This window comes from Musa acuminata, chromosome BXJ2-2 (assembly GCF_036884655.1).
Source record: "Musa acuminata AAA Group cultivar baxijiao chromosome BXJ2-2, Cavendish_Baxijiao_AAA, whole genome shotgun sequence".
In the NCBI taxonomy this organism is placed as follows: domain Eukaryota; kingdom Viridiplantae; phylum Streptophyta; class Magnoliopsida; order Zingiberales; family Musaceae; genus Musa; species Musa acuminata.
Window position 1 is genome coordinate 19,074,179 of NC_088339.1, and position 12,870 is coordinate 19,087,048.

The following is a 12,870-nucleotide window of genomic DNA, read 5'->3' on the forward strand; positions in this document are numbered from 1 at the left end:
ATGTCATGCGCAGTTTCACAAATAGAAACTAGATTAAATTCGTTTTTGTCTAAGGCACAAAAAAAGCATTAATCGCTTTAGCATTCAAAGAAAAAGTTTTCTTCTCCAAATTATTTCATTCGTTCATTGGATTATAAGACTTTTGAAAACCATTTTCAATAATATTTCATAAATTAAAATCTAAAAATAGAAAAAAAACTATCATTCGAGTTTTTCAATATGTATAGTTCGTCCCATTGAACATAGGAGGACGAATGATAGAGTAACCCTCTTGAAAGCCGAAAAAAATCATCTTTCTTAGGTGTTAAACCAAATAGAGAGAAAAAATCGTGACTCTGATACCAACTGTTAGGATCGAGTCGGAGTCGATACTAAGAGAGAGAGAGAGAGAGAGAGAAAGGGGGGGTAAATTAGTGATATAGTAAAACTTACATCGATTTAAAAATCTTCGTATGATTAAAACTAATATCTAAAAAGAGTTTAACTTGAAAGCATTCGTAAGGATAGTGAATAAGTAAGTAAAGTAGTTTGCAATGAAAGTAAAGAGTTTAAAGTAAATGCAAGTTGGGTTTTATAGTGGTTCGGTAATCGTGACCTATATCCACTCCCAATTCCTCTTCACTTGAGGCCACTGACTTTCACTACCAATCTTCCTTTAATGGCGAAGATCAACTACCCTTTTACACTCTTTTTTTTCTTTTCACAAGCTCATGAGAGAACCTTTACACCTCTCTTTTAGACCTTACTCCTCCCATAGAAACCTTCTAATTATAGGAGGAAGTGACTTACTAATCTAGAGAGATTACAATTTTTACTTAAGTATTCTTTCCTCCTCTTTTACTCAAATTCATGCTCTTCCATGCAGGAATAGTTGGGTATTTATAGACCCCAAATGACTTCAAAATTGGAGCAAAAAAAGGTTTCATCCCGGGTTTCCCGGGTCCTAGTAGTACCATCGCCTGTGTTGGGCTATATTATCTCTTACAACACTGACATTGGGCCGTACCACCGCCTAGACTAACAGTATCACCACCTGACATTGGGCGATATCATTGCCTAGTCCGATTGTACCACCGTCTGACACTATCTCAAAGACTGTGTCTTGGAGACTAAGCCTCTAGTGGTGCCACCGCCTGGGTCGACGGTGCCACCTCTTGACCCAATATTTGGGCCATTGAATGGGCCTTTCTCTTGGCCTAAAACAGCCCCACTTTGGGCTTAGTTGGCCACTAATTGAGTTGGAATGGTTACACCCGATACTAACTCAATTACGACCTAAACTAACTCGATCTAGACAAATTATTACAAAGTATAAATCATATATTGTCTAGCATGCCATTGATTCTTTCAGTGCTTCGTCCGATCCTTCAGCACTTCGTCCTCTTCTTCGACGTATTGCCCAATCGGCATGTTGACACTCGTAACTTCCGATCTACTTAGCACAATGTTTGATCATTCGGCTCAATGTCTGAACTCATGGCATGAAGCCTTCTGCCAGCATGTCGACCGATCCTTCAACTTGACGTCCAATCTCCTAACATGTTCAACTCCGACCCAACATCGGATTTCTCTTGCTTTAATTGATTTGCCTTTTCTAATTGAAGTTAGTCCTGTATTACTTAAAATGCAGATTAGATCATAACTTTATCAATTGGTTTCATCATCAAAATATGAGATTCAATAATACCGCCAATAATTAATGTTGTCGGGTGGGGGTATCGCCAGAGCCCAGTCTCCAAGGCTCTATCAAGCGATCGTATCGCTTAGATTGGTGGTAGTACCGCTAGTTGTTGGAGCAAGCAGTGGTACTACCAATATTCTGGAAACCCGGGATGAAATACCTTTTGGCTCCATTTTTTAAGTCAATTAGAACCTATAAATATCCCACACATTCCTGTTTGACAAAGCATGAAAAGTAAACAAAAGTCTTTAGATTCTGAGTTGTAAAAGTCTTAAAAAAGTGCTAAGTGTCCTCCTCCTCTTCCTTAAGATTTGTGATTATTCTAAGAGAGGTGTGAGACTTGTAAATGTTGCCTCCTAAACTTGTAAAAAGAAGATAGAATTGTAAGAGGGCAATTGGTCTTCGCCCATTAAAAGAAGACCATTAGTGATTGCCGGTAGCCTCATTAGAAGAGGAATCAAGAGTGGCGTAGGTCACGACAACCGAACCACTATAAATCTAGTATACTCTTTTCCTTTATTGTTTACCTTTATTGCTTACTAATTTTGTTTCTCACTCCATTTTACATTTACTCTAAGTCAAGCTTATTTTAGATATCGGTTTTCATCGAATGTAATTTTTTAAAATCGTCAAAAGTTTCTAATAGCACTAATTCACCCCCCCCTTTTAATGTTATTCATAATCCTAACAGTTTGTATCATAGTCACGTTTCTCCCCATTTGGTTTAACACCCAATAGAGATGACTTTTGTTAGTAGAGGGTCACTCTATCACTCGTCCTCCTATATTCAATAGGACGGACTACACGTATTGAAAAACTCGCATGAGAATTTTTTAAATTTTTATATATTTCGATTTATAGAATATCATTGAAAGTTATTTTCAAATGTCTTTTAAACTAATGAACGAATGGAATGATTTGGAGAAGAAGACTTTCTCTTTAAATGCTGAAGCGATGAACACTTTGTTTTGTGCTTTAGATAGAAATAAATTTAATCGAATTTCTATATGCGAAACTACACGTGATATTTGGTATACACTTAAGTCACAAATGAAGGCACAAGTAGAGTTAAAGAGTCAAAAATTAATCTTTTGGTGTATAGTTATGAATTGTTTCGAATGAAATCAAGCGAGACCATTGGAGTCATATACACCCATTTTACAAATGTCGTCAATGGTTTAAAAGCACATAGTAAAAGTTTTTTTAACTTTGAACTTGTAAATAAAATACTAAGATCTTTTTCAAAAAGTTGGGATCCAAAATTAATGGCAATATAAGAAGTAAAGAACTTAAACAATTTTTCACTTGAAGAACTTATCGGATCTTTAATGACCTATGAAATAATATGTATGACACATGATGAATATAAAAACAATCTTCTAAAGAACAGGAAAGATATGACACTTAGAACTAAAAGAAACTATTAAGAAGAAAACTCAAGTGATGATGATGACTTGACACTTCTTACAAGAAAATTTAAAAAATTTTAAAAAATGAACAAAACAAAATAAGACACTAAAAATAAAAATAAACTTAAAATAGACACAATTGTTTACTATGAATGCAAGAAGCCGAGACACTTCAAAAGTGAATGTCCTCAACTGAAGAAGAAGAAGAAGAAGAAAGTACTCAAGGCGACTTGAGACGAATCGAGCTCATCCGAAAATAAGGAACAAACCAATGAAGGTGAGATGGCGAATTACACACTAATGGCTCTCAATGATGAAGTATGTGACTTAACCGAAACTCATTTGCCTTATGATGAATTACTTAATGCTTTTCATAATTTGTTTGATAAATATAAATTAGTTAGTAAAAAATATAAATTATTAAAAATGATTATACTTCTCTTTCTAATAAATTTAAAAATTTTAAAAATAAATATGATAAATGCTTGTTAACTCCTTGTAGTAAGTATAAAGCGTTAGATTCACTTAAGAAGGTAAATGTAGTATTACAATAAATTTTAGAAAATTTTAAAATTAGAAATAAATCTTTAAACATTAAAAAAGGTCATGTACATAGAAAACTAGGAATCAATTTTGTGAGTAGTAATACTCAACAAAAATTGATTTTATTTGTTAAAGGACCCACATTACATATTTTTCATGAAAATAAATATAATTTTTATAGTATATGTGAATATTTTACTTATAAATATTTATTTAAAAAATATAGCTCATACAAATTAGTTTGTGTTCCTAAAGGAACCATAAATAATCCAATACCAATAGTCAAGATAGATAGAACTATTCATGAGGGACGTAAAGTTAAATTGATACCTAAAAGCAAGCTATAGATTGTGATCCATAGATCAAACATGAAGAACCTCGCATCATCTGCAAGCATGTGGTAAGACGGACTAAATAGATAAATAGATCGCCAACACAAATAAATCATTTAAGCATTGTAAATCAAGACTAAATAACACTTTTTCATAAGCGAGGGTGTTAATAAATAGATCTAAATTTAAAATATATTTGAAATACTTTATCATCTAAAGTATTTGATTTTATAATGTCTCTAATGCTAATTATGAGCATAAAAACTATGATATACTATTGTTTCGTAAAAATCTTTAATATCAAAAATTAAAATTAAATAATAATAAATTAAATATATGATACTTAGCTTTTTGATGCTACTCATAAAGTCTTTATCTGATCTATAAGCGCATCGTTATCGGATCCGAAAGTTATAACAATATCGATATGCAAGAAGAACTAAACTCACCTTCTCCTCTCTTCCTATCCTTCGTAGAACTTGGATTATGGATAAAGAAGATATAAGAAAAGATCTATAATTTCTCAATGATTGATTGTTTTATCCCTAAGAGGTCCTGTCCCTTTTCCAGGAGGTTCAAAATCGTTTCGTCTATTTAATGGCGATGCAGGGATGTGGGATTTGATCATAATTATTGTTAACTCACAGAATTCGAGATTGCATAACTCCCCTACATTCATCGAGCGGCCAACTATCTTTACTCAAAGGGATTCTCTACGAAGCTATGGCCAACTATCTTATAGGGTGTCTCTATGAAGCTATGGTGGTGACGAGTGCAGCGGTTCCGCTGTGACAGCCACGTGCAGTTTGTTGGTAATTATGTGGAGATACTGTGTCTTCTATAGGAAGCTGATGAGACGGTTAAAAGGTTTTGTCATGTCGACCAGATAAAGCCACGGTGTCAAAAAGGGAGTTGACACGCCAACTACGTCATTTTTGCCATAACAATATATAACTTAATGAGTTAATATCGATCCTAATTAGCGATGGTTATGGGAGGAGTACATGAAGGCTGTTAATCTTTGAGGGATCCACATTAAAATCTGAAAAGACAATTTATTTCTGAAACTTTAAAATGATACACATAAACAGACCTTTATTTTTAAATGATGTGCCTGATCAAGTTAAAAATCAACAAGGAAAATGACAATGAACCATCTCTTCTTCTCTTTCTTTATGTTCTTGACATTAAAAAAAAAAAAAAAAGGAGACAGAGAAAGAGAGAAAAAGTAATGTAAGCATCTCTCTTCTTCTATAGTGGCTTTTGCTCATAGAATGTTTTATTTTTTATTTTTTCTTTCTTTTTCTCTAAGAGAATGTTTTGTTGAAGAATTAGATCCCTCAAGGAGGTATTTATCAAGCTCAGTCACCAACATCACTCTTGGGACCCTAAATATTTCTTTTTTTATTTTTTGAAAGACCCAAAAACATTTGTAAATGTTGAAGAATATATCATGTGTACCAAGATTGGAACTCTTGCTTCTTGTGACTATTTTGTTGCATATCTAATTGGCAAACAGTGATCTGTGGGTGTGTGCAATAATCCAGTTAGAATCATGTAAAAACCTTAATCTACATAAAGGGAATGCGACAAGAATGTTGACAATCTCTAATGAATAATATTTTATTTTAGCATAATGCATCCCATAACTTTTATTTAGTTGAGCAGGATACATCTGACAATAGAAGAAACAAATACTCTTCTCCATGAATCCTTTATAGGATGATGCAGGATCATCATCTGCATACAATGCTAAAGCTTTTAATCAAAAAGATTTTGTAGTTACTATATTAATACTTGTATCCTTACAGATTGTTCCTTCAGTTCCATAACTTCAATTTATGCATCTCCGAAAACATCTTTCAGCATTTAGTCAAAAATTACATTCTACTGAGGAATTTGGACACAACATTCTGTAAGAGAAGTGTCTCCATCATAACAGCCTCACACATGGTAGAACACAACAAAAAAAAAAAAATGATGAGATGTAAATGACGAGTATGAGTTACTCCTGTGCAACACGTACGATCTGCTTGCCCACATTTTTGCCACTGAACAATCCAACAAATGCAGCAGGGCCATTCTCGAGTCCTTCGTTCATGTCCTCTATGTAAACAATCTTCCCTTGCTTGTAGAAACTCACAATGGTTTTCAAGAATTCAGGATGCAGGTGCAGGTAGTCACTCTGGATGAAACCCTGCATCCTTACGCGCTTCATCACGAGAGTGTACAGGTTTGAGATCCCCTTGGGGTCAGAAATGGAATGCTGAGAGACCATTCCGCAAATGGCAACTCGACCATGTACTCTCATATTCGTAAGTGCTGCATCAAGCATGGCACCGCCGACGTTGTCAAAGTAGATATCAATGCCCTTGGGGAAGTACCTGACGTTGAAATGATACAAGAACAAGAAAAAAAAAGCACATAAGAGAAATTGCAATGTGTATCTAACTTCTTGTAGCTTAGGAGGCACAATAATTACTTGGGAGATATATACTAATAGATGATTTGATCATAAGTACATATGCAAATATTCCAAACATTGTTCAATATTTTTTATAAGCAAAATAGATGTGGGCTTTTTGTGATACAGTAAAGTGACTTACAGGCTCATCTACTTGAAAGGAATATGAAAAAAAGAAGCATAATTATATTGTGTTTGATGAACAAAATTGCAATTAATGCACAAAAAAGGAAGGTAATGACATTACAGTTTGCACTCCTTGCCTAGGCCTTTACTAGTAGTTTAACTTACATCAAAGTAGACACATGGTCGAAAGAAAACATACTGAGCTGAATTGTCATGAAGATGAAGGCTGCTTTAAAGAATCCTCTGAGTGAGGGTGTGACTTTGAAGGATTTGAAGTATGGAATAATTCGAGAAAGAACTGAAGAAGAGATGGACAAATCTGAACATTTATTTATACATGAAAGAATCTTAGGTACTTGAGCAGAACATAGAATCAGAATATTTAAATGATCTTTGAAAAAAATCAGGATAGAATGTCATTGATTTGTAGGTCATAATATTCACTTAAATTGGTGTAAGAATCTATGTGGTATGAGATTGTTACTTTCTGATTTTCATGCCATGTTGAGTCATATACTGACCTTTTCAAGGCATCAGTCAAGTCAGGTTCCTCTTTATAATTGAATGCTTCATCAAACCCTAGCTTGTTCTTCAGAAGATCAACCTGATATGACGTTCAATTAGTAACTCAGATAAAGTAACAGCAACATATAACATGAACTCAAGAACAGACCCGACCTTTTTTGCCGATCCAGCACTCCCAACAACATAACATCCATGTAGCTTGGCAAGTTGACCTACAAGTTGGCCGACTGCTCCAGATGCAGCAGATACAAAGAAATAATCACCTTTCTTTGGAGCACAGATCTCGTAGAAGCCAACATAAGCTGTGAAACCAGGCATACCTGTTCCAACAAATGAAACATATCAAGCAAATTATATCTGCATTCATTGGATACAAACATGGAATGACAGTTTAGCAGCCAAAAGAGCAACATTCTACCATTTTTACAATATAAATTCCAAATATTGAATAGAGACCAAATGAAAAAGAAGAAGCCAAATGAAAAAGAAGAAGAAAAGGAAAAGGTATACAGTCAGACCAAGATTACTTAAAGAGAAATTACATACCAAGAAGTCCCACATGATAGGAAAGAGGGACATCAAGAGTTTCTATTTTCCTCAGCTGCTCAGTTCTGACGATAACACTGTACTCTTCCCAGCCAGTTAGTCCCACAATATAGTCACCGACGGTAAACTTTGGGTTTGTGGAATCAACAACTTTAGCTACCCCAAATCCCTCTATTACCTGCATGAAAATAACAACCAAGTAAATGATTAGGAGCTTAAAAGTGGTATATAATCATTCAAGTCTCAGCTATAAGCTAAAATAGTATACGATATCATTGTGATATAGTTTGAGAATATTCTTGAATGACTGGTCCTAAGACCACAACTATCTGATTCAAACCATGCTACCCCATGTCCTAAGGGAATTGATTCCACCAGTAGAGTTCAAAAATTATTTACATGTCTTAAGAGGCTTCTGAAGCATGATCTGATGCACATATATTTTGCTGAGTTCTAGATTCTTCATGACTCCTGGGTTTAGATTTTGAGTTATATGTATTGACTCTTCATGCTTTCCCTTTTTAAACATAAAAGAAAGGAATTGAAGGAAAATCCACAAGTTTTACTTCTTTACCAAAGATCGCTTTTTTTTTCTTTTACCATAGAGACTTCAACTTTTTTAAATGATAATCATCCTCATAATTAAGGGTAATTTTGTAATTGAAAAATGGGCCATTCTGAAAAAAGATTGCTATGATGATTCCTTATGTTCAACCCCAGAGGCTAATCTCCACCTAAACAAAGTCCCACTAGATGTTTGTAAGTGCCACTGTTTTGCATACAGTGATCTAACAAATAGGGTTTTTGAGTGGGTCGCTTTAAGACATTGTCAAAAAGTAGAAAGAAAACTAAACAAATTATATGATTAAGATGTCTTCTTAAGTGAGAAAAGTATCTTATGCATTAAGGATATTATATACCTTCCGCTCAAATTTGGAACACTTTAGCTGTTCTTTATCTTGTGTCATGCTCACATGGGGGGGCTCCACAGGTCACATCCTTTGTCCAAAAATTATTGTTTTTGTTCCTTTGTATCTCAACCACCTCACAAAGCAAGGTGATTGCAAAGGCAACAAGACAAGGAAGATTGCACTAGTAGGTTTATTTAGCATGGGTCCATTGTTGATCTCAAACAAAGAGTGGAAGACAAAAATTCAAGCTCTCTGTTAAATAAAGTGTTTAGTGAGATACAAACATCCTAGAGAACGAAATGTCAAGTCGAAAGGAAAAAAAAAATCCTTAGGAACGTGACGGATCAAGATTTGGGTGGATGTGATGCAACATCAGATGATATACTCCATGCATCAGATACCATGTGTTTTGAAATTTATTATTTATTAGTAACATATAGTCCAAGCATCATCTCATATCATCACTAACTTATATACAAATAATCATGCTTCCAAAAATTGATGTATAATATTGTTTAACTAAGAACAAAGGTGGTAGTTTCTTTCTGGTCATTCTAAAGCAGAGGTTCTTGCTTGGCACCTGCACTCGTGGAACTTCAATTATCATATATGCTGTGTTTTCCCGAGAAGAGTGTCCCTCTATATTCATACTAAATCAATTGATTGGTCCCTGGACTTGATTATAGTGGGTTGATGTAATCAAGTGGGATTTCGAGCAAGGTCCAAGACAAATTCACCTTTATATTCTTTTTCAGGATTTAGCTGAAGTGCTGAAGCATGATCTACTTCACCAAGTTTTCTAGCCATGATTCAGTCTTAACTAGTCTTGTCTCTCTTTCTTGTTGTGTTTACTCTCTATTTTCCCCAACCAAGACAGCAAAGGACCGCGTTATGAAAAATTTTCATGCCCATCACCTAAAGCCAATTAACACAAAGAAAATCCAGAATTGTTTTCACCAAAACTAACAGAGTTCTGTGTATGAATTGTGGGTGCAGAGTGATATAGCACAAATAGGTCAAACTTGGGTAAGCCATGTAGAAATGTTTTCCATAATTTGCAGCAGAGCAACTTCTCTGTCTTTGGAATTTGATCGAACAGTTGGAAGAAACGGAAAGGGAGTAGAAGATTCAACTACAAGATATCAAAGTGTGAATCAATTAGACCTATCCCCACCCCTGCGCTTATGTTTTCTTTGCCACTAGAGCAACAAAATTCTTCTTTTATGTCTTAGATCTTCTCTATTTCAAGCTTTGTTCTAATATTTTCCCCCAAAATAGCAAGTTTCAGCCCTCATCTAAGAACAAAAAAGAAGACCAAGAATTCACACAGAACTACACTACCATGCATCAAAATTGAATCTTTGAGTTCCATGCGAAAGGAAACAAGCAAGCAGAAGAGATGATACCGAGCCGGGCTGGAAGGGAGGGATATAAGACTCGTAGTACTCCCTCATCCTTCCCCTCATGTAGGGATCGCAGGAGAGGTACAGGTTCTTCACCAGGATAGCCCCCTCCACACCCTCGGGAATCCTCAAGCTGGCCTTCCCCACCCTGAACTCCATGTCCGTCTCCTTGGGTTCTCCCACCACGAAGTGCTTCAGCACCACCTGCTTGTTCCTCACCATCTCCTCCACACCCGCCATGGCCGCACCTCAGAAGCAGTGTTGAGTGATGATGAGAGATGAGAGATGAGGAGAAAGCCGGTTGTATGGGCTTTAAGAGGAGGAGGAGAGGGAGGGTTGTTGCCACCTAACCATGGCTGCTGCGTCGATGACCCACTACCGTGCAGGAAAACAGGAAAAGCGTGGCAGATTCGGAGCCAGTGGAGGGAGGAGAGTTGGTAAGATGGGATTTGGAGCACAAACTGGCTGTGCTGCTGCTCTGTTGACTTTGGCTCTGGAAATGGAGGTCAGGCGTCAGAGATGTGAAGGCTTGCACGTTGGATCGTGTACCGCTGGAGGACAGTGGAGGTGGAGGCTTACTTCTTGTTACTCACTTACCTACCACGTACCCACCAATTAGAGACGGGAGGGGTAAAGATGGGTGGGTCCTGTTTCACCTATCAGCTTAAGCATATGATAAAATTAATGATGATAATTAATTTAATATTAAAAATGTAATTATGGTGCAAAGGATAATTATTTTTGTTTTTAATACTATTAATTAAGAGCAATTTTACTGCACGGTTGTTCCCTACCCACCGACATACCAACTAGGTGCAAAGATGGGTATGCCGTGTTTCAGCTGTCCAATTAAAGCTTTTAAGTAAAATTAATGATGATAAATAACTTAATATTATAACTGTCATGTAATTATGTTGTGAAGGATAATGATGTTTTGGATTGACACATATTTCGCCTACCAATTAGGGGTTAAGATGGCTGTGTGTTCTTTTTATCTATTCTTTTAAATAAAATTGATTAAAAAATTAGTAGATAAAAATCTTAATAATTTATTATAAAGTTGGAATCTAATGATATTTATTATTACATAATTCCTAATTGTCAGGAAATTTTCATATTTAATATTATAAATGTCATGTAATTATGTTGTGACAAGGTTGTTTGGTCGATAAAAAAATTCATATTTACTATATTTTTTCATGACAAATGAAAAGGTTTTTTTTTTCTTACCTCAATCAAGACAAATTTCCTGGGGAGAACATGCACAAAATTGAGAGATTTCTTGAAATATGTGTGAGAGGATATTTAATATATATATATATATATATATATATATATATAGCCTTTGTGTTAATGTTGTCACATGATAAAAAAAAAAATTAATTTAATTGTATTTGTTTTTATGTGTTTTATAGTTTAATGGACATTTGGTATCAACATGTTTTTGACAATAATAATGACGTCATTAATTTCTTTCCTACACCAAATTTGGAAGCCTTATATGGTATCATGATTAGGTGTGGGAGAGTGTTACAAAGGATGAGAAAACTTTTGGAGGAAGCTTCCTTACCCCATGACAAATGGGTCCATAAATGAGGTCACGTTGTCATCATTGTTGTGTCACATGATTCATGTGTGCGAAAGCCACATAGGCCAAGAGAGTTTAGGAAGGAGCATGGAAGATAAACATACTCAATGATTAAAGCTATGTGATGTGTCACTCTATTACATTGAGATTTTACCGAATTAGTGATCTAATGATGGGTTTGTTCTGATCCCAAAACACAAAAACCAAGTGTTGATGTCTAATTATAATACACTTGTCTTGAATGTGTATAACCACCAGCATTAATATAATTTCAGTAAGCTATTTATTATATGTTACACTCCGATGCCGGTCAATCTTGGTTGGATGAATCGTTTCTTTTTACCACAGTGGGCGGGCTCTATGTGTATCCCCAAGTCGTCCTTAAAGCAAATATAATGATTTAATTAGTGCTATCCATCTACATCAAAACATAGTCAATATGTCATGTTTAGTGGTTAGCACTTGCCATCGAACTCCATATTGTTTTTGGCCTGAGGTTATCACTGTATATAAGCAGCTATATCACATCACTTACGGTTGTAATCCTCTTAGCGCCACCAAACCTATGTGTGATCTCCCCACGTGCCGACATCCTCTTGTGCTTTCGTCGAAGCGTGCGGTTCAACCACTGCGGCGGCACGGCACGGCAAGTCAAAAGCCGGCGACAGGGTTGCGATGCTCGTCGCACCGCACTGCCCGTCCTTGCTTGACCAGCGGAGCCCACGTGGGACCCATCGTCACTGTGGTGACGGCATCTGATGGTGGAGGAGCGGAAGAAGTAGTAGGTGGGGCCGGTAAGCCGAAGTATCGAATTCTCTCTCGCCAATGTTGACTCTCGTGCGTCCCCTCTGCACTGTGGTGACAGCAACTGATGGTAGAGGAGTGGGGAACGATGGGGCGGTAGGCAAAAGTATTTTCTCTCCCGACAATATTGACTCTCTCTGCATTATCGGTACCCAATCCGAATTTTCCCTTCCTCGGCGGGACCCACGTGGGACTCTTCAGCACTGTGGTGACAGCAACTGATGGTAGGGTATTCGGGGGTGGGTAGGCGAAAGTATTGAATTCTCGTACCCGAATCACACCTCTCGCTCTTCCTCGCTTCATATAGAAAGGTATGAATTGGGTGGTTACGAATCCTTCATGATTTCAATTATTATTTATATAAATACTTTTTTGGTAATTAATTTACATTATATACCTGAGTTTAATTTCACATATCAAATCTATATTATGATTTGTATAAATTAGACTATTTTTTCTCTATAGATTGTCTGATGCGTTGCTTGAATTCTGCTTTTGACAATGAAAAACAAAAGCCTCCTTTTTCTCTTTCTTTTCG

The 12,870-nt window shown here is 36.0% G+C and overlaps 1 protein-coding gene across 1 annotated transcript; it reads right to left on the bottom strand.

The window, feature by feature from the left end:
• Positions 1-5,784: 5,784 nt before the first annotated feature.
• LOC135605224 (2-alkenal reductase (NADP(+)-dependent)-like) lies at positions 5,785-10,424 on the bottom strand. The gene is made up of 5 exons (XM_065095058.1): positions 9,944-10,424; positions 7,627-7,804; positions 7,234-7,400; positions 7,077-7,159; positions 5,785-6,349 (listed from the first exon to the last, which is right to left on the bottom strand). The coding sequence occupies exons 1-5, from the start codon at positions 10,178-10,180 to the stop codon at positions 5,971-5,973; spliced, it is 1,044 nt and encodes a 347-aa protein (XP_064951130.1). The 5' UTR covers positions 10,181-10,424; the 3' UTR covers positions 5,785-5,970.
• Positions 10,425-12,870: the final 2,446 nt, after the last annotated feature.

Coding starts and splice junctions, on each gene's coding strand:
- LOC135605224 (XM_065095058.1), bottom strand. CDS start 10,180: ATGGCGGGTGTGGAGGAGATGGTGAGGAACAAGCAGGTGGTGCTGAAG. Junction 7,401..7,626: donor CTATCATGTGGGACTTCTTG/GTATGTAATTTC, acceptor TTGTTGGAACAG/GTATGCCTGGTTTCACAGCT. Junction 7,160..7,233: donor GTGCTGGATCGGCAAAAAAG/GTCGGGTCTGTT, acceptor ACGTCATATCAG/GTTGATCTTCTGAAGAACAA.